Source organism: Sorex araneus, chromosome 2 (assembly GCF_027595985.1).
Source record: "Sorex araneus isolate mSorAra2 chromosome 2, mSorAra2.pri, whole genome shotgun sequence".
Taxonomy (NCBI): domain Eukaryota; kingdom Metazoa; phylum Chordata; class Mammalia; order Eulipotyphla; family Soricidae; genus Sorex; species Sorex araneus.
Genome location: NC_073303.1, coordinates 243,844,624 through 243,869,310, shown reverse-complemented (window position 1 = coordinate 243,869,310; position 24,687 = coordinate 243,844,624). Strand labels below are relative to the sequence as shown.

Below are 24,687 nucleotides of genomic sequence, written 5' to 3'. Positions count from 1 at the left end.
CCAAGAGGCATGGACGCACTTCAATTCAAGGCTCTACTCTGAGGTCACGCTCAGCAGAGGCGAGACCACCTCCTGCCCTCCCCAGCCCCCCTCCAGTCAGGAGGGGGCTGTCCAGAGCAGGACGCTTACTGGCACCCGATATGGTCCCAAGCCCAGCCAATAGCCAGCCCTGATCACTGCTGGGTGTGACCCCCCAAACAAAACAAGAGACTCTCCAGGAGGCAAGGTGGACTCGAGGACCTAGGGTGGCTGCAGAAAGCAAGGTGAGGGGGAGCGGGGCCCAGAGAGGGAGAGAGGGCCAAGTTGGTGCTGTGCCCCTGTATGCGCCTGTGTCCTGCCTCCCGCTCCCGGGAACGAAGGGACAGACTCGGGAGGTCCGTGCGAGGCTTTACTGGTGCCTTTACTTGAGGGGGATAAAGCGGGAAGAGTGGGTGGCCCCGATGCCAGGCCGCCCGTGCTTGACGGGCTTGTACGTGATGGAGAACTCGCCCAGGTAGTGACCGATCATCTCGGGCTGCGGAGAGAGCACAGGTCAGTGAGGGTGCGGGTCGCAGGCACACCCTGACCCTCTCCCCCCCCCGAGCGCCCCCTGGGGACACGCACCTTGATCTCCACCTGGTTGAAGGTCTTGCCGTTGTAGACGCCCACCATGCTGCCCACCATCTCGGGCAGGATGATCATGTCCCGCAGGTGCGTCTTCACCACCTCGGGCTTCTCCATGGGCGGCGCCTCCTTCTTGGCCTTGCGCAGGCGCTTGAGCAGCGAGTGCTGCTTCCGGCGCAGCCCGCGGTTGAGGCGCCGCCGCTGCCGGGCGCTGTAGAGCTGCATCAGCTGCTCACTGCGGACACAGGGGGCGGGTCTGGTGGGTGGCCTAGCCCCCTGCACACGCTCACACCCGACCCGCTCTCCAGAAAACCAGGGGCCCAGAAATCTGGGGACAAGAAACCCCACGCACCAGGGCTGTAGCGCTGCACCCCTGCGCGCGCGCGCACACACACACACTCTCTCCCCCCTCCAACCCTAAGGGCTGGATCCTGGCACCCCCGACTGGATAGGGTACTGGCCTTGTATGCACGCGGCCGACCAGGGTTTTTGATTCCCAAGCCCGCAGGGTCCGGACCCTGCCAGGAGTGATCCTTGAGCACCAGAGTCTGCCCCGAGCACCGGCCCAAAGCCAAGATAAAGAATCTAGCAAAGGCCCTTTCTTCTACTAGCAAGCCTGTCTCCCACCTGGGGCCAGGATCCCTCACCCCTAGAGGACAGGGCTGGGGTGAGGCTCCAAGGTGTGAAGCACGCGTGAGGGCCTGGGGACCCACCCCCAGCATCGCAGCCACCACAACAAAGTCCAAAATGTTTGATGACAACCCCCAATGCCTCCCAACATGTCAAATCCTGATGGCTGCGCTTTGCGATTAGGTGGGGGGAGCGGGAGAGGTGCCCACCCAAAGGTGCTCGGGGGCTACTCCTGGCGGCCCTGGGTATGCAACTAGGGTCGGCCGCGTGCTAGGCTGGCGCCATAATCCCTTCTAGTTGCTCTCCAGCCCCTGGCCACGTTCCCCAAACAGAAGCGACCAGTCCTTGAGCCCTGAGTGTCAGTGCGGGGTGCTGCCTTGCACGCGGCCGACCCGGGCCCGACACCCTCTAGGGTCCCGTCAGGAGACATCCCTGAGTGAGGAGCCAGAATAAGCCCTGCGCACGGCCGGGTTCAGCCCCCAAAGGGAAAAGAAACACAAGACACTGAGCCCAGAGGCACCCAAGGCGCGTTTTCTGCACGCGCTGCCCCGCCCACCCGGTCAGAGGGTCAAAGGTCGCGCCCCACGGAAGCCCCCATCTCTTACTAGGACATGTCCAGCAGCTGGTCGAGGTCCACGCCGCGGTAAGTGAACTTGCGGAAGGTCCGCTTCTTCTTCTGCTCCACTTCCGCCTGCGGGGGTCCGGGGCGGGCGTGAGAAGGGCCCCGAGAGCCCCCCATTCCCCCCGGCACGCACGCGATCGAGCCCCCTTAGGGAAGCCCGCGAGAACACAGCACCGCGCGGCCGGCGCGGGAAGCCGGCGCGGCTCCGCGGTACGGAAACTCGGCGGGGTCATGCCGCGCCGCGCGGGCCTTCCCCAGGCCGGGCCGGAGCGACACCCCGCGGGCCGACCCAGCATCCCCTTATCCCGTGTTCCCGGAGGCCTGGAGGCGGCTGCCGTGGCCGCGCGGGTGGCCTCAGGCTCCCTTGGCGTGCCTCAAAGGCGGATGGCCCCGGATAGTCCCGGTCCCTCGGCCCGGAGCCACAGCTCTCACCATCTCGTCGGCGCTTCGGAAAGGCCAGCTTGCGCCGCGCCTGCGCAGTTATCGCGAGGACGCCCGCGAGCTCCGCCCCGCGGCTTGCGCGCGCGCTCTGCGTCCGCCAGCGCTTGAGGCGCGCCCCCTGCTGACCGGAGGCCAGAGCGCAGGATGCGGGGCCTTCATGAAGGGATTTTTTTTTTCCAAAGCAATTTCTTTTTTTTGTTTTTTTTTGTTTTGTTTTATTTTGTGGGGGTCACACCCGGCGGTGCTCAGGAGTTATTCCTGGCTCTACACTCAGGAATTACTCCTGGCGTTGCTCGGGGCACCTTATGGGATGCCGGGATTGCACCCGGGTCAGCCGTGCTCAAGGCAGAAAACCTCCCCGCTGTCCTATCACTCCAGTCCCCATGAAGAGATTCTTTTATTTTACTTTTTTTCTTTTTGGGTCACACCTGGCGATGCACAGGGGTTACTCCAAGCTTTGCACTCAGAAATTACTCCTGGCGGTACTCGGGGGGACCCTATGGGATACTGAGAATCGAACCCAGGTCGGCCGCGTGCAAGGCAAACGCCCTACCCGCTGTGCTATCGATCCACTGTGCTATCACTCTGGCCCCTCCCATGAAGAGATTCTTGAGGTTTGAACGCCTGATCTGATTCTTTAATTTCTGTAATCTCTATAATGCAATCCACCTAGCAATTATGGAGAGCCTGCTGTTTGCAGCAGATGCTGTCCGGGAACTGGAGTCATGAGTTCCAGGGAGGAGATAAGAGCCGGCCTAGGGGGCCCAGAGCAGTAGTACAGCAGATTGGCTTCTTCTTGCCTCGAACGCAGCCGACTCTGGTTCCATCCCAGGCATCCTATATGGTTCCCTGAGCACCGCCGGGAGTAATCCTTCGGAGTGGCCCTAGTATTGTCAGTTGTGATCCAAAAACAATAACAAAAAACAACGTGGGGCAATAGTACAGCACTGCCTGGAGTAATTCCTGATGACATAGCCAGGACTAACCCCAGGGAGTGACCCAAAAAGCTTAAAACAAACAAAAAACAAATAAAAATGTATCTTGCTAAAAGGACAGCAACAACAACAACAAAGACAAAGAAAGCATCCAGATAGGATGTAGGAATGGGCTGGAGGGGCTGGAGCAATAGCACAGTGGGTAGGGCATTTGCCTTGCACGCGGCTGACATGGTTTTGATTCCCAGCATCCCATATGGTCCCCTGAGCACTGCCAGGAGTAACCTCTGTGTATGGCCAGGTGTGACCCAAAAAGAAAGGTCTGGAGCTGTAGGATAGTGGGTAAGGTGCTTGCCTGCTTTGCTTGCACAGAGCCAGAAGTAAACCCTTAATAACAGAGTGTGACCAAAAAAAATTGAAAAAAATAAAAAGGTACGACAATAACTCGATACGTTAGTCAGCAGGTATCAGACCAGACAGGTGGGTGTGGGACAGGGTGTGACTTGGGCTTCCTGATAAAGACCAGGCAGCCTTTGTGAGACAAAATTTGATAATTTGCAAATTGGCTGGTGCAACAGTTACTGAAAAAGTAACACAGAGTGTCTAAAAAAGTATCTCTCAGGGGCTGGAGCAATAGCACAGCAGGTAGGGCATTTGCCTTACACGTGGCCAACCCAGGTTCGATTCCCAGCATCCTGGTCCTCTGAGTAATTCCTGAGTGCATGAGCCAGGAGTAACCAAGTATCTAAAATAATTAATTAGTTAAAAGGTATTTCAAAGGACAGGGTGCCGCTTTTCAGGTGTGACATGATTCCCCAGGCCATGAAAAGCCCTGAACACTGCCAGGTGTGCCCCTTCTGACCCCCGCAGACCCACTTCCAAACATATAAACTCTCAGGGAAGAATATAGGACTTGCAGGTGATTCCCGGTGCCACCCCAACCTCACCCCAAGCCCAAAGCAAAAATAAACAAAAGTGAAAAATAAACAACATAGGCCTGGTAGACTTCAGCATAACTCAGAAGGAAATCACTCCAAGGGCTGAAGAGCTAATACAGCACTTGCCCCTTTGCTGACCCCGGTTTGATTCCCCGGCATCCTAGAGTCCCCCAAACATCCCCAGGGGTGATCCCTGAGGACAGAGCCAGGAGTAAGCTCTGAGCACTGCTGGGTATGGCCCCAAATCAAAGAATCAAGAAAGGGGGGGAGGGGCTGGAGTGATAGCACAGTGGGTAGGGCGTTTGCCTTGCATGCGGCCAACCCGGGTTCAAATCCCAGCATCCCATATGGTCCCCTGAGCACCGCCAGGGGTAATTCCTGAGTGCATGAGCCAGGAATAACCCCTGTGCATTGCCGGGTGTGACCCAAAAAGAAAAAAAAAAAAGAAAGGGGGGAGGGGGACAGACAAGAGGTCAAACAGGTGGGGAGTGGGATGGGCAGGGAGTGGGCAGGGAGACAGGACAGCGTGGCCTTGCACACGGCCGACCTGGATTCAATTCCCAGAACCCTGTAGAATCCTCTGGCACTGCCAGGGCTGATGGCTGAGCAGTGCTGGAAATGGTCCCCAAACAAAATAATCAGACACAGACCAGGGACTGTGGGTGGGAGGGGGGTGGCCTGCTGTAGCCCTGAACAAGACAGCACCCTGCCCCCTGCCCCTTACTCAAGGCGCCTGAGTTTCCCCACGGTGTAGAGCGGATCCCCTGCCACACAGGGCTAGTGTGGAGCTGGGACAGCTGACAAGGTGGGGAAGTGCCCGTTCCCAGTTCCAGTGTACCCCGCTCCCCCAAGAGCTGTCCCTCCTGTCAGGGTGGGTGGGGGGCTGGCTCAGGGGCGTCCTGGCTGGCTGTGCCTCCATTGCTGCAGGAGATGCCTTGGCAGGGGACCTGCATGTGAGTTTGCTTCTCTGCACTGTTGGGGGTCCGACCCAGGTCCTCACACGTGAAAGACAGGAATGCGACTGGCGATACCCGTGGCTAGCAGAACTTCATTTGGCTGAGGATTTCAAATGGAATGTGGGGTGGGGGTCCCACTGTCCACTCAGGGCCTTCTGCAAATTGGGAATATGGGGGTGTCTGATGTCAGGATCCTTTTCCCTGTGTGCCAGTTGTTTTGGGCCACACCTGGGGGTGCTCAGTAGTTGCAATAGCTGCTGTACTATTGCTCAGGACCCCCCCCTTTTTTTAAAAAGATTTTAGGTCACACCCGAAGTTGCTCAGTAGTTGCTTCTGGCAGTGCTCAGGGAACCACTGGGCCGTACCTGGCAGGGCTCAGGGGGTATATTGGATGCCAGGGATAGATCCCAAGTTGGCCACATGGGGGACAAGCATCCTCGCCCCCCCGCTGTCCTATCACTCGGCCCCTGCTACCCCCACAGCCATGCCTGGCCTCTTCCCCAACCCTTCCCTTTCTATGTTGGTGTTTTGTTGTTCCAGGGATCTCGCTTGTGCCTCGCTTGTGCTGGGGTACGGTCTGGGGACCCCGATCTCTAGCACTAGAGCCACGAGCCAGGTAAGCTGCCCCCACCCCCAGCCACGCCATATCAGGTCCCAGTTTGCGGCCCAGTTTCTGTACCTAGGAATCTATTGTTGGGCGCCTCGCTTAGGCGCCCTATATCCACCCAGCCTCCCAGCAGGGAGCGAGGTCCCCCCAACCCTGGGCAGGGTCACGCAAGAGGAAATAAACGGACACAGTGGGTCTCTAGTCCAAACGCACTTCTCTTTATTCAAACCAGGGTCAGACTGGTCAGTGGGAAACGCCCTGAAGCTCCTGCCAGATCGGCCTCCAGCCCCGGTGCTGTGGGGCTGCGGTGTAGACAGGGCCCCCCAGCACCTGCACTGCAGGCAGCTCGGTTGACAAAAGCAAGAAACAAACAAACAAACAAAAAAAAACCACCAAAAAAAAAAAAAACAACCAAAAAACACACAGTAGATTTCTGCTTGAAGCTCCCGAGTTTCTGGACCCTTGAGTCCCATCCGGAGGGCAGGGAGGGGCCTCCTGCCCCGGTACCCCCAGCCCTGCTTTAAATTAAAAAATAAGCCAAGTATACATCGTAGAAAATTCTCTTAAAAATCTCACAATTGGTAAATGTCTATTTTTTTTCTTTAACATAAAAGTTTACAATATACGGTAAAACAAAAGGCTCGAGGAAAATAAATTTCCAAAAAGAAAAAAAAAAAAGAAAAGAAGCCTGAAGTTTGGAATCAAAGCTGTAGACGTTTTTAAACCCTGTGTTGAACCAGTGACTTTTCCTTTATTGTGCTGACGGGTTTAGAGAAAGAAATAGAAAAACTTCAGTCCAGCACCCACAGCCGCCTCCAGAGCCAACGCCCCCCTCCCCCCTGTCTTCGCCTCTTTCCGCCCAGTCTGTGATTGTCACGAGTTCCCAAGTGCGGGGCCTGGGGCTCGGCGGGCCACGCTGCCCGCGGCTAGCGGCGGTACGGATGGAATCCTTGGACGTTGTGGTTCTGCCCGCGGCCGAAGCCGCTTCCGCCGGCAGGGGGTCCGCCCGAGCCTGGCACCGGGGGGCCCCCGTACGAAGGGGGCTGCTGGCTGGGGTCGGAGAAGCCCTGTCCGAAGCCAGCCAAGTCCTGTCCGTAACCTGCTGGGGAGAGAGTCAGTGAGGCCGGGCAGGGGCCGCGCTGCCCAGTGCAGCGGCCGCGGGCCGACCGAGGTCCCTGTTCTGCTGCTGTGGCGGGGCGGGCCGGGCTGGGGGGCCGCTGCCGGTGGCGCCCCGAGTCTCTGAGGGTGGTTCTTCAGGTGCGGCCAGAGCTCAAAAGTCTGGCGGTTGCAGGGGGGCGGGGGAGATGCGGGGTCAGACTGGCTGCTGCAGGCCCACATGAGGCGGCCGCACCCCAGCGCACAGGCCGGGGGCACAGGCCTGGCGGGAGCGTGGCGGCAGCGGTGGCACAGGCCTGGCACCCTGGGGACGGAGGGCGCTTCTGCTCAGCCTGCTCTGGGCGCCCCGGGACCACACAGTGGACAAGGCCCGGCCCAGGGCCCAGCCCAGGGACACCGCCGGTCCACCCCCGCCCGGGGCAGCAGAGGACGCATGTCCGTGGCCCGGGTGCAGGCAGAGGGGGACCGGGGGACCGTGGGTTCGGGGGCGCCACCTACCTAGGCCACATCACTGTTCAGCCTGACCATAAGACTGTAAACAAAGTATGGGCCCGAAGCCCGACGGGTCTGGAGAATAGGAACCCAGGCCTGGCGAGAGATAGACAGGGTGACTGCCCCGGGGGGCCTGGCGGGGCGGCTCGCACGGCGCACACGTGCACCCCCGCCGGTGCCTCACGCAGGAGCTAGCCCGCAGGGTGGGGCCAGGCCCCGAAACTATCCTGTGCGGGGGCGGGGGGCCTGGCGCACACCTGTCTTCCGGGGAGAGGGGCGGGGGCCTTCTGGGGGCTGCGCCCCACTCTGGGGTGTGTGGGGGGGATGGTCCCTGGGGAAGGCGGGGTGACGTCCTGGTACAAGCCGAGGGCCCGCTCAGCCTGTCCACACAGCTGCTCCCCCACGGCCCTGCAGAGACAGACTAGCGCCTCGAAGCGTCCGCCTGGACCCACAGCCTGCGGGAGCCAACACGGGGCACGACCCCACATGTGTCACCGAGGCCAGGGCCACGGGCAGCCTCAGAGCTGCCATGCCGGGCAGCCAGGACCCGCCAGGGTTCCCAGAGCCCCGTCCTGGGGTGCCTGCCCCAGCCCCCCGGCTCAGACCAGGCCCCTGGGGCCTCTCGTCGGCGCTCCCCCACCCCCACCTCACCAGCCCCATCCCCACCATGCGGATGGCGCAGGCACTCACCGTACTGGCCATAGGGAAAGTCTGGCTGTGCCGTCGGGGGTTTACTCATGTCGGGGGCGGCCTGAGATGGTGGCGGTGGGAAGGCCAGAGGCGCTGCCCCCGGAGTGGCAGGTGGAGGGGGGACCCCCGGAGGGGCAAACTGATCCGGTGGTGGAGGCGGAGGCCCGTAGCCAAAACCTGCACGAGCAGGAAAGGTGTGTGCAGGGGCTGGGGGCGTCTCCCGGGCGCCACACGCAGCCTCCTGCACCCACCCCCCACCGGAGAGGGGCTCCCCGGAGGAGGGGGCGCACCTGGGGTGGATATCAGCCATGGGACCAGGGTCCAGGCACATGCACCAGGAGCCCTGTCCCCACACTGTACAGCACCAAGTGAGACCGCCAGCGCCCAGGCCTGGGCAGAGATGGGGCGCCCGTGCCGGGCAAAGCAAGCTCATCGTGGCCCGGAGAGCGGCCCGCTCCAGGTCTTAGAAGCAGAGACGAGCCCAGAAAAAGGGACCAAGCCAATAATGTGAAGGCCACTGTGCTGGGACAAGTGTCTCCAGCAGAGACTCACAGACCCTTGCACCCCCGGGACCCTCCCCACTGAGCACACGGCCAGCAGAGCCGCCCTGGCTTTGGGGTACCCACTTACTGAACTGCGGGGGCGCGCCGTAGCCCTGGGGGAAGCCCTGCGGTGGGGGGAAGCCTCCGGGGGGCGTGGACACGATGTAGGAAGTGAATGGCGGGGGCGGCGGGGGCGCTCCTCGGCCCGCGGGCGGGGGGCCGTAGCCACCTGCAACAGAACAGCATGGAGGGGGGCATGAGGGCCGTCCCCACCCACCGGCCACCGGCCACCCCGCAACACACAGACAGAGACTTACCAATGGCCTGTCCTGCTGGCACCCACATTCCTAAAGGGGAAACAGAGGGAGGGGAACGGTCAGCACAGGGCCCCTGTAGGATGAGGCCGGCGGCGGGCAAGGCCCTTCCCACACCGGGTAGGGGCAGGACTCAGACTCCAACTCAGGGGCCTGGCACCCTGCACCAGGGGCAGCAACACGCTAAGACAAGGGGTGGCACCCACTGCCAGGGAAAGATGGCGCGGGGTGAGGGTCAGTGTCCACTTTCACAGCAGGAGGCCTGCGAGTCCTCTGGGCAAGGGGTTGCCCCCCAACGCCCCATGTCCCGCCCCCCCCACACCGTGTCCCCTCAGTGCGGGCCTTACCTTGTGGGCCATATCCTTGCTGCCACGTGGGCGGGGGCTGGCCTGCCCAGCCATTGGCAGCACTGGGCACGACCCGGCTGCCCCACTGGCTGGCACCTGGCTGGCCCGGCGCTTGGCTCTTGCTGTCACGAGGCTCGGCCCGTTTCACCTCCACCTAGACAAACCGAGCTGGGGTTCAGGGGAAGCCGTGGGTCGGGGACCCCCTTCCCGTCAGAAAAATACCCTCAGGTAACTTACGACTACACTTAGCATCTTATTACGACTTAAAAACTAAATACTTAACTATAAACCTTATTTTAAGGTCAGTAGCTTTTATTTCTTAAAAAAAATAAATAAATAAAAGTTTTGTCGATTTTTTTTTACTTTTTTTTTTTTTTGCTTAAAAAAATAAAATGTTTCTCAGGTACAACCGATGTGGCTCTAAGTCAGGGGCGCCCGGGGACCCTGTGGGTGGTGGGTGTGACCCGGACAGCAGTCCGGGTCCCGGGGAAGCCCGCCCGAAGCAGCGCATGGCTGCCTCCTGGGTCCGGGGTCTGGGGGGGCCCGCCCCCCACCTGCCCTGGGTGCTCATACCTGAGAAACACGTGTCACTTAGGCGTGTATTCCAGTAACTAAGGAAGACAGGGACTTACCTTCCCAGGCTAAGGGTCAGAGCATCTCATTAACTCAAAATAGTGTCAGAGGGGATGGATGTGGTAAAGAGAACCTTACATTACGGCTAACAAAAAAGTCAACAAACATGCAAGAAAATGGACATTGGAATCAGTAAGCAATCTTCATACTGTGTTCGCTCGGCGGCTCAGGGACCCGGCAGCTCTGGGCCTCTCTGGGCTGCGGTGGCAGGAGCCTGCGCTGGGCGGGGGCAGCCTGACCCCCAGTGGCCCGCGTGGCCTGAGTGAGTGTGTAGACGGGGCTGGCTGGGTCCTTCTGGGGGGTCTCAGACTGGGACCTGGTGGGTGGTGGCGGGCGGCCCAGCACTCTGCCCACCTCCCCGGGCCCTGAGGACACTGTGGGGGTGACGAGGCGGCAGGGCTGAGGGGAGGGGCCGGCTGCACAGGTCAGCCCTGGGGCGCTGTGTCCACCACTGGGGACAGTGGGGACCCAGGGCCTGACTCTGGACGGGGAGGGTCCCTCAGTGCTCGGTGTGCCCAGCAGACTTGGCCACTGCCAAAGCAGGAGCCGCTGTCCCCGGCCCTGGGACCTGCGGGCAATGGTGGCATGAGGTGGCAGTAACGGTGGCGTGTGGTTTGGGCTGGTCAGGGCCAAAGGCAGTCGGGGGTGCCTGTGCCTGAGCAGAGGCCCTCCATGAGCAGGGCGTGTTGCATGTGGGGACCCCCAGATAGGGGGTGGGGACACACTAGGCACCCTACGGGGGCTGCCGGCAGAGCCGGGGGATGGAGGGCCTGCCCCCTGGCCTGGCCTGGCCAGCTGGAGGAAACCGTACACGCAGGATTCCAGCAGCCCCGGCACGCCCCAGCGGGCCCCGGGCTGGGGGAGGGGGGGCGAGTTGGGGCCGCTCTGCGCCCCGCGACCTTGCGGCAGCAACACAGTATGAAGATGAACAACCGAGGTCACTTGACTGCATGGTTCAAGTTCTATCAGAATGTGGCCGGGACCGAGTTCCACAGTAAGTGACCCAATCGGAGGAAACCAATCCTTCAGGATGTTTCGTTCAGTTTGAAAGGGGCCTCAGTTCTCGGGGGGTCGCTGCGCGGCACACAGTGGGCGGCGTGGGACAATCGGGGACACACATCTGAAGGAGTGGTGGCAGAAACCAAGCCTGAGGCAACCCGGCCATCTCACTGGAGGCCAGCCCACGCCCCCTCCCCCCCGGGGCGCCCCCCCCCCGCCGCCCCCACCCTCCGGGGACCACCCCCCCACCACCAGGCGCGGCCGTGCCGCTGCTCAGGAACCAGGGGGGCTTGGCCCCACACCCTGGCCCATGTGGCTTGACGGTGAAGGATTGTCTGTTTCCAGTGAAACCCCTCAGTTGCCTAAGACTTGGTTTGGTCTTAAGGTAAAATAAAACTACAACTACACACTTTTTTGCCCATGATGTCGTGAAAATGCATGTTGACAGCCTGGTCCACTGATTGTTCGTCCTCGAAAGTAATAAATCCAAAACCTAGCCAACGACGAAGAGTGAATCAAGGTAGCAGGGGTGTCGTGACACAGAACACGATGATGAACAGTATTGGGGCCGGGCCGAGGGATCGCCCGAGGGTTCCAGCAAAGCCGCCGCCGCAGAGTGGGGGAGGGCCAGCCAGGGCTGGGGCCCAGTGCTGCGGGGTGCGAGGGCGCTGCATGGGAGCGGGGTGCAGGGAGCCGGGCGAGAGCTCCGCCTCTGCGCGGCTGCGTGCCGCAGGGGGGGGGGGGGCGAGGGCTGCGGCTTCTCTGAAACCCGGGGTTCTCCCCCTCGGCTTGCCACGGGCTGGGCCGCGGGCGCGGCTGCCGGTACCGTTCTAGTGCGTTAACCGGAAGCGCGTGTCTACACGGTTAGTGCCTCGCCAAGCTTGCCCAACGCGGTTGGGGAAGCCCGAGAGTCCTGTCCGCAACAGACGTATGGAAACCGGCTCTATCTGTACACATCTACGTCAATAAGATACACAAAGATACAGGCCATAACGGGTTCCAGCAGGTCAAATCTGCCGTTGGCAGCAAGAGCGAGAGGCACCGTGTCATCGAAATAAAAAATTTTTAAAAATTACCAAAAAAATTAAAAATTAAAAAAAAAAAAACACCAACAACCAAAAAATTTTAAAAAAGAAAAAAAAAACCCATAAGGGAAAAAAAAAAGGAACACACTGAGAAAAAAAAAATGTATGTTTTCCAAGGTAGGGAGGAAAATTTAGCATTTCCCAAACGCAAGCAAGTGGCAGTATAAACGAAGTTTGGTTGGTCTGAAGGGCACAGCGCCCGGCCCCCGTGGCATGTCCCTTCTGTCTGGTGGATTAACTGTGGCAGGACCCAGGACCATCTGCTCTGCGGGACAACGGTGTGGGAGGTGGGATGCAGGGGGTGGGCTGGGGCGGGGTGGGGGACACTGGCAGGAGCGGCCACCGCGGGTCTCCTGGTCTGACGGGGTCTAGGGGCAGCGGAGACAAGACTGGGGTGGGAAGGTGAGGAATCAGGGGCCTCGGGAAGCGGGCCGGGTGCCGAGACCAACTGCGCCATCGGAGAAGGGGACAGGACGGGGACAAGGACTCGGAGGGTGAGGGGGGGTGAGGCCGGGAGGGCAGGACGGAGTGAGGGGATAGTGAGCGGGGAAGGCTCTCTCCTGGGGGAGACGGGAAGATTCAGGAAGATCAAACCTCAAGGGGCCCCTCCCTGGGTGCCCCGGGTCCAGGCCCTGCCTTGAGGAGGGGGGGTGGTGAGAGACCCTGCCCTCTGCTAGCCTAGCACTGGAGCCCCTCCACGCTGAGGGCGATGATGGCAGAGGCCAAGCCGAATGGTTCAGTGCCCAGGGGCGCCCGGACCCAGACAGGGCCAGGACCCCAGGGGGCCCCACTTGGCCCGAGGGGCGACTTGGGGCGCTGAGAGCCTCCCCTCAGCCTCCCGTCCTGGGGTGTTCACAGGCAAACGGGGAACACAGCACAGGGGTGAAGAGCAGATTTAAAAGTTGACCAGTTCTCAAAACGGCAGAGGTGCCTGAAAACCCGGGGTCCGCTGGGCTACAGCCCCGGGGCGGGGCGTCTAAGAGTGCGTCTGTCTGTCTGTCTGTCTGTCTGTCTGCAAGAGGCGACATCACCACTGAGGAAATGGAACAGAAACACACTGAAACTTCGTTTACACCCCACTGGAGCAAAGCCCGTTCCCTCCTCTGACCGCGGGCCTGGCCTGTACCTGTGTGATAGAATTTAGCACCTGGAGAAGAGAAATCTAAAGAGAGATCGTTAATCACAAACAATTCACAGAGAGAAAAGGAAAATAACTTACTTAGCGTTACTGTACTCGACTATGAAACACTTAAAAGTACGTCTCTAAGCATGTATGTCTAAATTAAAAGTAAGACTAAGACTTAACAAGCTTAATCCACACGCAGGGAGGAATGCAGTTACTTAACGAGGAGGGGGGGGGGAGTTCAAATGGCAAACTATTCTCCAGCATGGCGGGCATGCTGCGGCGCCCAGGGCGCGGTGGGGCGCGGTGGGGCCTGCCCGGTGCAGCCAGGCCACGGGTTCGCTCACACAGCCCATACAGAAGCCGTCCAGGAACCGAAACCAGCCGGCCAGGGACAGCAGCAGCAACCACACACACGGAAAGGAAAAAAAAAAAGAAAAAAGAAAAAAAAAAAACGGGCAAGAAAAAGGAAGGCGGGGAGGGAAAAAATAAGGGCAGGGAAAACTGGATGCTCGCCGCCCCAGGCCACAGCTGCTTTGGGACGTGCAGGGTGGGGATGGAGAGGGGGTGAAGCTCGGGGGCCTCCGGGAGGGCTGCGGAGGCCACTCATCCCCGCTTCCCGCACACACAAGCACACACGCACGCACGCACGCACGAGCGAGCCAAGGAAAAAAAAAGAAATCGGCAAAAAGAAAAAAAGGAAGGGAGGGACCAAACAGCTGGGTGGGGAGGGACGACCGGGACACAGCGTGTGGACACTGCTCCAGGCCGGACCCAGGGGTGGTAAAACGGCCCAAAAGAATAAGAAAAGAAAAACAACCAAGAGGGCGCGGTCTGACCTGGGGCAGCGGAAACTAGTGGGAACGGTGGTCTGTCCCCCAACCCTCTGTCGAGCCAACTCGCTACCCCACCCCCCAACGTGTGAGATAGTTTGCCATCTGAGGGGGGGAAGGGCACCCGAACTCCATCTCTTTTACCTCGAGGCCTCTGCTTCTCCGCGTCGTAGATCATGACAACCTCCGTGACCTGCCGAGAGAAGAGGTTCGAGGGGTTGGGAAGGGTGCGTCCCCCACTTCACCTCAGCACACGCCGCCCCCCCCCCCCACCCCGCCTCCTGGGTGGGGAGTTGGCAGTGTTGATCCCTGTCCCCCAGAGCACGTGGCCAGTAGGGGCCAGGGCGAGTCCCAGGGAGACAACCCCCCCCACCATGAGTGGGCTGCGATTTCTTGGGGGGATTCTGTTGAAATCTTGGTCTTAGGAGGCTTGGGAAGAAAGTGCCCCACCCAACCCCCATCAGCCACCACGAGGCAGGACACGCCTGCAGGCCTGACCCCCCCCCCCCACGGTCTGCTCCTGTCTCAGGGCAGCACCCCATTTCTGGTGGGACAGACTTTAGCAAGGGCCAGCGCTCCCTAAAGAGGGGCAGCAGGCCAGGCCAGACCCTGCTGTCTCCCCGCATCCCCCAGTCCCGGTGACCAGCAGCGAGGCCCTCCCTGGGGAGCGGGGCCGGGACTCACCACGCCAAACTTCTTGAAGTATTCCCTGAGCTCGGTCTCCCCGCAGTTGTGCGGGATCCCCCCGACAAAGATCTTATTGGATTTACTGTTATCGCTCCGGGGTCCTTTCTGCAGTGTGGAAAGGAGAGGCAAAATTAGTTCCCATGGGGAGCCCCTCAGATGGCCCCGGGATGCAGGCTGGAGGCCAGAGCGACAAGCCACGCCCCTCCCCCCACCCTCCTCAGCCAATGGTCGCAGAGGGTGGGTCGCAGAGGGTGGCACCGGCACTCCTGGTCCTGCTACCTTCAGTGATGCAGGGAGCAAGGCTGGGAGCCAGGAGGGGAGGAGGAAAGGCAAAAATGCTGCCAGGGTCCCGCCTACCCTCTTCTCGGCCTTCCCCTTCCAGACTGCCCCAGGGAGCCCCACAGCTCAGGGTGTGACACCGGCCCCAGGCTGGTCACCGCAAGGGGCCACATCTTCCTGGGCTCCCGAAACACAGTTCCCCCCAGCCCCATCTTCCTCTCCCCGACGCTCCTGGGTGAAGTCAGTCCCAGAGCAATTGGCTTTATTGGGGCGGGGACCACACCTGGAGGTGCTCAGGGTTCACGCCTGGCGGGGAACGGCGCAAGTCCATGGGGGGCTGGGGATCGAGCCCAGGCTGGCCACAGGCACGGCAAGAACCCCCCCATGTGCAGCCGGCAGGGCTCATGGGGGTGGGTGAGGATGTCGGGGTGTCCCTGGGCTCAAACTCCCCGCAGATGTGCAGGAACCCAATCGGCCTTGCCTGCCGCCGGGTCCAGACACCCGTGGGAAGCAGAAGGGCAGAGGCCGGGCACGCGAGGGGCACCCCCACTGTCAGAAGAAGTCCTCACGGGCCAAGCGGCACTCACAGCATTGGATTGGACTGGCCTGGGGCAGGGGGATGGGCCCCCCGCCCCCCAGCTCACACGGCTCTGCAGTCCCAAGCACCAGGCCACCAGTGGAGAGAGGGAGGTCCAGCGCTCACCCTGGCCACCAGCAATTCTCAGGGGAGGTGGGGCCCGGAGGCTGCCCTTCAGGGCCAGCAAGGAACTTTCGGTTCCACCATATGAAGGGGTCCAGGCTGACCTGGGTTTGGTCCCTGGCACCCCACAAGGTCCCCTGCAGGCCCAGCAGGTGCGACCCCTAAGTACAGAGCCAGAAATAAGCCCTAGGCACTGCTGGGTGCCATCTAAAAAACAAAAAAATCAGTGACCAAAAACGGTCCAGGGTCAGGGGCTGGAGCGACAGTACAGCAGGGTGGGCGCAGGCCTTGCACATGGCCGACCACGGTTTATTCTCCAGCTCCCCACGGGGTACCCTGAACCCCACCAGGATTAATTCCTCACGGGCCCTGACATTGCTGAGTGTGCCCCCTACACCCCCCCAAAAAAAATAATCCAGAGCCAGAGTGATCAAATTTCAAGGGGGGTCAGAATGTAGCCTTGCAGGGACCCACAGGGTCCCCTGAGCACCACCCCAGGTGGGAAAAGTCGGCGCCCCCCGCACACACACACCCCAGTGTGCGCCCTCCCCAGCCCCTGCCCCTCACCCAGCCTTCCTTGGGCCGCGTCCTCTCCGGCTGCATCCCGCGAGGTGTGCATGGCTTCGGGTCGATCTGCAGGACAGGCCGACAGCGGGGGTGAGTGTGAGGCTACGGGCGCGGCCAGCACCCCCCCACCACCCGGCTCACGGCCCAGAGCTGCCCCCCCACTCACGTTCCGGCCGTCCAAGGTGTGTGGTCTGCTGGCCAGCACCGTCCCCACACAGTTGGGGTCTTTGAACTTGACGAAGCCGAACCCTCGGGACTGGTTGGTGGTCTTGTCTTTCATGATGACGCAGTCCACGACTTCTCCATACTGGGAAAAGTAGCTGCGCAGAGTCTCTGCTCGGAGCCGGGGCAGAACACACAGGCGCCGGGGCTGAGCACCACGCCGCGGGGACACGCACACGGACACACATGGACGCACACACGCGCACACAGCGACGACAGAGACACAGTCACACACCGACACAGACATGCACAGGCACTTCGGCTGAGCCCTGTGCTGCAGGGACAGACAGACAGACACACCCAGCCACCCACACACAGCTCTCCTGGCATGGCACAGCCAAGGAAGTAAGCCCTAGCCACACTGCCAGTGCCCTTGGGTGGCATGGGAAGGAGGGGTACACCTCCAGTGCCCCAGACCATTGCTGTGGCTTCAGTGCCCCACTGGGGGTGGGTCCCGGCGTCGCCCCGAGCCTACCTTGGGTGGTGCTCCAGTCCAGACCGCCCACGAACAGTTTTCTGCAACACAACCAAACCCCCGTCACCATCAGGTGCCAGCCAGGTGAGCCCATCAGCAGGACACCTGGCCACTAACATGCTGATGCGCCCCATCTGGAGCCGGACCCTCACCACCCCCAGGTCTGCTCTAAGAGCCGGGATCAGCAGCTGAGAGAGGAAAGAGAAGGGAAGGGCGAGTCCAGGGCTGACCGGCAGGAGGGCCTCCCCTCCCCGCACGTGGGTCCCCATCCGTCTGGGCCTGCACAGCACCCCAGGACGGACAAGCGTCCTCCTTCCTGGCTGCCCAGACTGAACGGACAGGCCTCGGCCCAGCTTCCCCTGCTCTCGGCAGCACAAGGCGGTGTCACACAGCAGACCCCAATGGACGTCCTTCAAGAGCCCCCAAATCCCCAGTGTGGCAGGGGAAGCGCTTCAGTGGCTACAGCACTCAGCCTGCGTCCCCCCTGCCCCCTGGACTCTCAGGCTCACGGAGGCATGGAAGTGGCATGGAGGCTCACGGTTCGGAGGGCCAGGAAAGTGGCTTTGCTGGTAGGGCACCTGCCCAGCATGCTCGAGGTCCTGGTTTGATTCCCAGCACCACCCAAAGGAAACCAAATGCCTGGTACGTGTCACTGCCGGCACTACAGGGCCCCCAACAAGAACCCTCCCCACCCACCCCCCAAAAAACAAAAGCCAGGACCGTGAGTCCAAGGGGGCTGAATTCGATGCTCACTGGGGTTCGGAGGAGGGCGGTATATACACTGAGAACAGCCCCGCCTGCAAGGGGCCCCGGGGTCCAGCCCAGCGGGCGAGTGTAACCCCCATGTGAGCTCCCAGTCCGCTCCCTGGTCACAACAAGAAAACAGGGGAAACCCAAAATGTTTCACCCCCGTGGCCCAGCAAGTGACTGACCACCGCCTGGGCAGAACACAAGGCTGTGGCTGGCCAGGAAGTGTGTGTGTGTGGGGGGGGGAGATGCAGGGTAGCGAGAGTGAGGCCTTGGCTCTGATCCTGGCACCCCAGAATCTTGACCCACGAGGTGGACACTAAGTGAGCTAGCACTGCCCAAGCCCGTTTTCAGAGGCTGAGATGGCCGCAGGCCCCAGGTCTGCAACTTGCGGGGGCAGGTGTAAGAACCAGCTGACCAGCAGGGGGAAAGTGAGGCCTCCCTGCGCACCCCGAAGTCTCGGCTCCCCAAGGGCCAGGTGTCGCTCCAGCCTACAAGGCCCCAGCTGGGCACCACCACCCTCGGCAGGAAGGCCCTGGCCCTGGGGAGGCGGGGCCTGGTGCTGGGGGCGGGGCCGGAAGCGGGGCTGGTGCGCGAGCGGGTCTCGCTGTTCTGGGGCCAAACCACAGGAGAAGGCGGTTCACCTGGCCCTGGTGTGGCGCCGGGCAGGGCGGGCAGAAGGAACTGGTCTGACCAGTCCCGCGCACGGCCAAGGGCGGCTATTAGGGAGATCTGAAAGGTCCTGGGTGGCGGCACCAGCTGGCCAAGAACAGGGGCCGGCTCTGCCCTCACTGGCCAGCTGGGGCTGAGCGGTTGCAGGGAACCGAATACTTATTTCTTTTTTTTTTTGGTTTTTGGGTCACACCCGACGATGCACAGGGGTTACTCCTGGCTCTGCACTCAGGAATTACTCCTGGCGTTGCTCAGGGGACCATATGGGATGCTGGGATTTGAACCCGGGTCGGCCGCGTGCAAGGCAAACGCCCTACCCGCTATGCTATCACTCCAGCCCCCGAATACTTATTTCTTTGCATCTTGCTGGGGCCACGCCAGGCAGTGCTCTGGGCAAGCTCAAGGGGGCCATATGGGGTGCCAGCAACGAACCTGGGGTGGCCACAGGCAAGGCAAGGGTGCTCCCTGCTTCTCGCTCCAGCTTTTTCTTTACTTTTTCTTTGGTTTTCGGGACCACACCCGCGATGCTCGAGGCTGACTCCTGGGTATTCTAAGGAATGACTCCCGGTGGGGCTCGGGGGACCATATGGGATGCTGGGGATCAACCCCTGGCCAGCCGCGTGCAAGGCAAACACCCTCCCCGCTGTGCTATCGCCCTAGCCCTCTTTATATCTCCATGGGCCACACTGGCGGTGCTCAGGGCTGACTCTTGGCTCTGTGCTCAGGGGTCACTCCTGGCGTGCCTGGGGACCCTATGGAGGGACACTGGAGATTGAAGCTGGGATCGAACGCAAACACCCTCCCATGCTACTTTCTCTCTGGCCCCAAAACCCAAGTTCTTCGAGAAACGTCCACACCCTGAGTCTAGATACGCCCCGCCTCCACCCTGGTGTCCACACATGGAAACATCGACACAAAGCCGCAGCCACACAAAATCCCCACACAAAGCAGGACCAGAGTCCACACAAAGTTGTTATATAACCCCTAGAAGTCACACAAAGCCCAGTGCCCACACACACCACCTCGGTTTGGGGGCCCATAGAGAGAGGATGGGGCCTCCCTCCCGGCATCTCTGGCCCATGGCTGCTCCCTAGGCACGCCGTGCTGACTGGCACAGGAGAGGAGGGACACAGGCTCCAGAGAATGACGCTGTGCGGGATGCCCTGGGGCTCATTTTGGTTTGGGGCCACACCTGGCAGTGTTCAGGGATCACTCCTGGCGGTACTCAGGGGGTCCCTCTGGGATGCCGGGGATCGAACCTGGGTTGGCTGCGTGCAAGGCAAACGCCCTCCCCGCTGTCCTATGGCTCTGGCCCCCCGGGATCTTGTTTTCTGTCCTCCTGCTTCATGGGCACATTCTCCATGGCCCACAGACGGAAGGTTCTAGATGGTCCCGGGAGGCCCAGCTGACTCCTGGGGGCAGCCGTGGTCTCCAGAGGCTGTACCTGGCCACCACCTGCGCCCCAGGCCTGCAACCCTATAGACAAAACAAGGCGGGGTGGGTGACGTGCGGGTGGCCCCCGACACAGACGCCCTTGTGGCCAGCAAGCACCCCAGGTCCGGCCCATAGGAGCAGCGCGAGCAGCCCGATGATACGGGGCTCCCCCGGCCTGAGAGGGTGGCACAGTGCTAGGGCCCTCACCCACAGCCCCCTCCCAGGAGCCTCAGGGACTGGGCGATCAGCAGCTTGGGTGACCCCCAGTCCGGGTTTAGGAGGTGTGGGCGCCCCTGCACACTGGAGTGCCAGCCCACAGCCTCTCCTGCCCACTGAGACCAGCACTGCCCGCTTCCCCCCAGTGCCCGGGGGCTGTGGGAACCCACCCCCAGTCCAGCGCCCCGGAAGCCCCTCTTTCCAGGACCCCCAGCTATGACAGAGGATACCCAGACCTCCCCAGTGACTAGCGTCCACCCAGACCCTGTGACGTTGGACCAGTCCTGCACCCCAGGCCGCGAGGCCCCAGGCTGGGCAGAGCTTGGGCCAGGCCACTGCAGGGCTGAGTCCTGGGGGGCACAACGTGAATGGCACCGGCCAGGCTGCCTGACAGTGGCCTGAGCGTGTCACACCGGGAGACCCCAGCAGGCACGCTGGGGAGTTCGGTCACCGAGAGCAGTTCTGCTTCTTTGCTCTATGGGGGGTGTCACCCCAAAGGCGCTGCAGGGCTCTACATTGTGGGATGGAACCCACATCCCGGGTGCTCCCCTTCTTCTTCTCCCTCACCCTTTCCTCCCGTGACCCTGGGCTGACAAGCCACACGTTTACCGGTCATGAGGCAGAAAGAAATTTATTTTCGAACACTATCATTCACGACTCCACTTTCAGAGACGCGACCGCCCCCCACCCCCATTTAAGTGGCTGGGCCCCTGGGACGGGAGTGATAGGACAGCGGGGAGGACGCTTGCCCTGCCTATAGCCAACCCAGGTCCGAGCCCCGGGACCCCAGAGGGTCCCCGCCACCAAAAGCGATCCCTGAGCACTGCTGGGTGTGAATGAGCACTCTGCCCCCACAAAAAAAAAGTAGGGATCCATGCTACAGACCTTCTGCTAGAGACACGGGAACAGGCTGTGCCCTGAAAGTGTCCCATGAGGACAGTCCCCTCTCTGTGTGGTAGAGCCCTGGCAGCACATTCTGGGGGTCTCAATCAATGTGCGCCCCAGGAAAGCTGTTCGGGGGGGCCAAGGAAGGGGAGCGCCACCGCAGCACCCTCCCAAGGCCTCAAGAGGAGACACAGACCCCTTCTCCCCAGGACCGCCCCCAGCCGCCCCCCGATGCCGACAGTTCCGGGCCTGTGCTGGTGGCCCGCCAGGCCCACGCCCTCCAATACGGGGCACCTGGCCCAGCCCTGCGCCCCAGGGGGGCCCTCAGCATCCCCCACCACCACCAGCCTGCACAGACCCCCATGCTGCCGCCCCTGCCCGCAGCCAGGCCCCCATGTCCCTCTTACCAGCCCCCGGTGACGCAAATGGAACCCAGTGTGACAGATAAAATCTTCCACGGCCTTCTCTCTGGTTCCATACCACAGCCGGCCACCCCAGAGGCCTCTGGGTACCCGCGTCCATCTGCGAACTGGGAACAGGCCCTGGGGGTCCTGCAGACCGCTAGATTCCGGGCAGGGGCGGGTGGCGGGGCTCAGCCCCGTTCCGTGGCCTGACGGCCACTCCCGGCAAGGTAGGGTACCTGCCCCCCAACCCCCAAGAGACGGCTGTGTCCTCTGGGGCCCCATGGCTCGGGCCCCACATGCAGGTGTCAGATGAGAAGAGGGACGGGTTAGGGGGGAGCTGGCTGGTCCTCGCCCCCAACCGTGGGACCTACTCTGGGCCAGAGGCTCCATCAGGGCAACCCCCCATCTCCTGTCAAAGGCTCCCACCCCACCCACAGTGGGTTCCGGCCAGCCCCCGCCCTCAGAGGCCCCCCGGAGCAGGGCGGGTCCCGTCACCAGGCCCAGGTCCCCGTGGAGACTGTCGGGCATGCGGCCAGGCCTCCTGGTGGCAGCTTCGGCCTCACACAGGGCGCCGGGGCACCCATGATTCAGGACTTTCCAACCCCAGGCCAAGGGGCTGCATCTGCCAGGCCAGAGAAGGGACTCAGGGGGGCTCCCTGCCCCACCGTCCTCAGGACTGCAGGTGGGAATTCCCCCCACACCCAGCTTGAGACCCCCCCAGCTCTGCCACTCAGCTGGCGGCCCCTCTTCCCCTCTGCCCCTGCCACCTAAGGACAGAGAAGGGCAGGAGGGGACCAGGGAGGCTCACGGACAAGGTCACTCCCTCCTGGAGCTAGGCAGGGGCTGCTCGGCCGAGGGCCCCTTCCCACACACCCAGCCCAGAACTTGTCGCGCAGAGGGTGTAGCGGCTTTCCCCAGGCCAGAGGGCAGAGGAGCTGCGTCAAGCCCCAGGGGCTCCCTGGATCCTCTAAGTGGTGGTGGTGGGGGTCTTCTGGGGAGCCCTCGGATGGCAGAGGCCTAACCTGCAGCTAGGGGCTACCATGGGGGTAGTGGATGCCAAAGTGTAAACACAGACTGTGAGCGAAGGGCGCTGACTCAGGCAGGAAGAGGCATGAACCCTAAGGAGAAAGGGGGTGCACGACACCCCCCCAGCACAAAAGTCCCCTCTGCTCTTTCAGAACACTTCTCAGGGTGCTCAGTGCCCTGCAGCACCAGGCAGGGTCTTACTGAAGGTGTGTGTGGTGGGGGGGGATGAGGGGGGAGAAGAACTGCCCTTAACCAATAGGGGGGGAACCCAGAAAAACCCCCGGAAGCAGAGCCGCCAGCGTGCGCCCCAGGGTCCCTCTTTCTTTACGGTAAATCCCATAGCGGGTGGGGACGGTGCACCGACAAACTACAAACTCCACCAGCAGCTGCGGCGCTCGGATGCGGGGACCCCCCCCTACACAACTTCCCCTGTCCCGGGAGGGGTCCCAGGTGACCTTGGTCCCCGAAGCCCAGGGCAAGGCGGACCTTCCTAGGGGTGAACCCTCGGCCCGGAGAGCCGGCGCGGGCTGGGCCCCGCGGTACCCCGAGCCCCGGGCCCCGCGCGCCACGTGCGCCTCCCCGCCGCGGAGTTCCGGCGCCCGCCCGGGGAGTCCCAGCAGCCCCCCGCGCCCGCTCCCGGCGCCTCGGAGCCAAACTTTGGAGGGACGGGGAGGCCCGTGGGGGCCGGCCGTGAGCCCCCCGAGTGGGGGGGTCCCACCCGCACAGAGGCAGCGGCGGAAGACCCTTCTCCCGCACGGTGGGTCCCATGTGGGGGTCCCCCAGGAGAAACCCGACACTGGAGGGTCTCCAGGGTCCCCCGGGAGTGCCCATGGGGAGAATGCCCAGGCGGGGCGACCCGCAAGGAGCCCGAGGTCCCCCCGAGCGCCGTGCGATCACCCCCAGGCCCCGCGCAGGCACCCCAGAGCCCCGCTCGGGCGCCTCGGGCACCCCCAGGCTCGCTCGGGCACCCCGGGGCTAGCCCCGGGTCCTCCAGGGCACCCCGAGACCACCCGTCTAGCTCTGCAGGCGCCCCTCGGGCTCCCCCAATACCCCCAACCCACCTCGGGCACCTCCAAGCAATTCAGACCCCTCGCGGGCACCCCAGGCCCTTCGGGTCCCCGCAGGACGCCCCCCGCGGCCACTCCAGGCCGCCCCGCGCCCCTCGGCACCCCCGGCCGGGACGCGGCGGGACCCCCGCTGCCCCCGGCGCGGCCCGCGGCGTGACCTTGACGGGAAGGGGCCGCGCGTCCTCACCCGATCTCGTCGGCGCCCGAGTTGTTCATGGCGGCGGCGGCGCTCGGCGTCCCCGGGCCCCCCTGGCTCGCTCCCGCCTCCGGAAGGTCAGCGGCCCCGGCGCCCTCTCCACAGCCGCGCCCGGATCTGCGCAACGGCGGCGGCCGCGCTGCCTCCTCCCCTCAGCGCCAACGGTCACCGCGCGGCCCCGCGCCCCGCGCCGCCGCCCTGCGCACGCCCGGGCGCGCTCCCGCACGGGGCCTCCGGGGGTGGGGCCAGGGGCGCGCCCTGCGTCGTGCGTGCGTGCGTGCCGCGGGGCACGCCGGGAAGTGTAGTCCCGCGAGCCCTCGCCGCCGAGGGTTGGCGAGCGCGCTCCCGGGGGCGAGGGGGGGGAGGGCGCGCGCCGCCTGCGTACGCGCGCCTACCCGCCTGCGCGCGCGCGCCTGTGGACTTGCCTGTGCGCGCGCCTGTCGGCCTGTGTGCGCGTGCGCGTACGCGCGCGACGGGAACTCCGGCCCGGGTTACCTGCGGGTGCCAGGCACGCTGGCAGCCTCCCTGGGGGGTTGGGGGGCACTCGGCCCCGCATGGAGAGGAAGCTGCGGGAGAGTGTGGGAGCTACTATGGGTGTGTGCGGGGAGGCGGGCATCAAGGCCCCGCATCCCCCACGGGGCCACGCGAACCGCGTGCAAGCTGCTCCGGTTCCCTGAGAAAGAGACAGACTGGCAAGGAGGCACAGTCGCATGTCCAAGGTGACTCACCCAAGGGAAAAGCGGACTCCTTTATTTGGTCGTCGGCTCAGTGATTCTGGAAACGTACCGAGTCTGCATTCTGTGCCAAGTCCTCTGTCTGTCCTCAATTTTCCACGCGAGGCACCTGCAACCCTGCGGGAAGGGATACTGGATGTGGCTGCAGGTTGTCCCACCCCGCGGGGAGAGAAGCGGGGAGTAGGTGCTATTTGGCATCGAGTGGGTAGAGGTCAGGGACACTGCGAAGAATCCTGCAAAGTGCGGGAACACCCGCTCCCGCCACGGACCCAGAATCGCCCGCTCCGGGCGTCAACCTGGAAAGCGAAGCTTGACCTAAATGAGGTGGGGGCGGTGCGATAGTATAGAGGGAGGGCGCTTGCCTTTCATCCCTGCATTTCATATGGTCTCCTGAGCACCGCCAAGAGTGATCCCTGAGGCGCAGAGCCGGGAGTAAACCCTGAGTACTGCCGGGTGTGGCCGCCCCCCCC

At 62.7% G+C, this 24,687-nt stretch overlaps 2 protein-coding genes across 2 annotated transcripts; both read right to left on the bottom strand.

Moving 5' to 3' along the window:
* Positions 1–375: 375 nt before the first annotated feature.
* On the bottom strand, positions 376–2,355 carry RPS15 (ribosomal protein S15). The gene is made up of 4 exons (XM_055127477.1): positions 2,288–2,355; positions 1,839–1,924; positions 604–838; positions 376–514 (listed from the first exon to the last, which is right to left on the bottom strand). The coding sequence occupies exons 1-4, from the start codon at positions 2,288–2,290 to the stop codon at positions 401–403; spliced, it is 438 nt and encodes a 145-aa protein (XP_054983452.1). The 5' UTR covers positions 2,291–2,355; the 3' UTR covers positions 376–400.
* Positions 2,356–5,929: 3,574 nt separating this feature from the next.
* Positions 5,930–23,694, bottom strand: DAZAP1 (DAZ associated protein 1). The gene is made up of 12 exons (XM_055127184.1): positions 23,475–23,694; positions 16,837–16,877; positions 16,306–16,472; positions 16,140–16,205; positions 14,591–14,698; positions 14,051–14,099; positions 11,276–11,358; positions 9,234–9,387; positions 8,890–8,919; positions 8,661–8,801; positions 8,031–8,207; positions 5,930–6,831 (listed from the first exon to the last, which is right to left on the bottom strand). The coding sequence occupies exons 1-12, from the start codon at positions 23,501–23,503 to the stop codon at positions 6,659–6,661; spliced, it is 1,218 nt and encodes a 405-aa protein (XP_054983159.1). The 5' UTR covers positions 23,504–23,694; the 3' UTR covers positions 5,930–6,658.
* Positions 23,695–24,687: the final 993 nt, after the last annotated feature.

Bases quoted from the DNA above. Each gene is read 5' to 3' on its own strand.
- DAZAP1 (XM_055127184.1), bottom strand. From the start codon at position 23,503: ATGAACAACTCGGGCGCCGACGAGATCGG. The intron at 16,206-16,305 runs GTGAGTGGGGGG...CCTGTCCTGCAG, and splicing joins ACACCTTGGACGGCCGGAAC to ATCGACCCGAAGCCATGCAC. The intron at 11,359-14,050 runs GTAAAAGAGATG...GTCGTTGGCTAG, and splicing joins GGAGAAGCAGAGGCCTCGAG to GTTTTGGATTTATTACTTTC.
- RPS15 (XM_055127477.1), bottom strand. The intron at 839-1,838 runs GTAAGAGATGGG...CTGTGTCCGCAG, and splicing joins CAGCTGCTGGACATGTCCTA to TGAGCAGCTGATGCAGCTCT. The intron at 515-603 runs GTGCGTGTCCCC...CTCTCTCCGCAG, and splicing joins TCAACCAGGTGGAGATCAAG to CCCGAGATGATCGGTCACTA.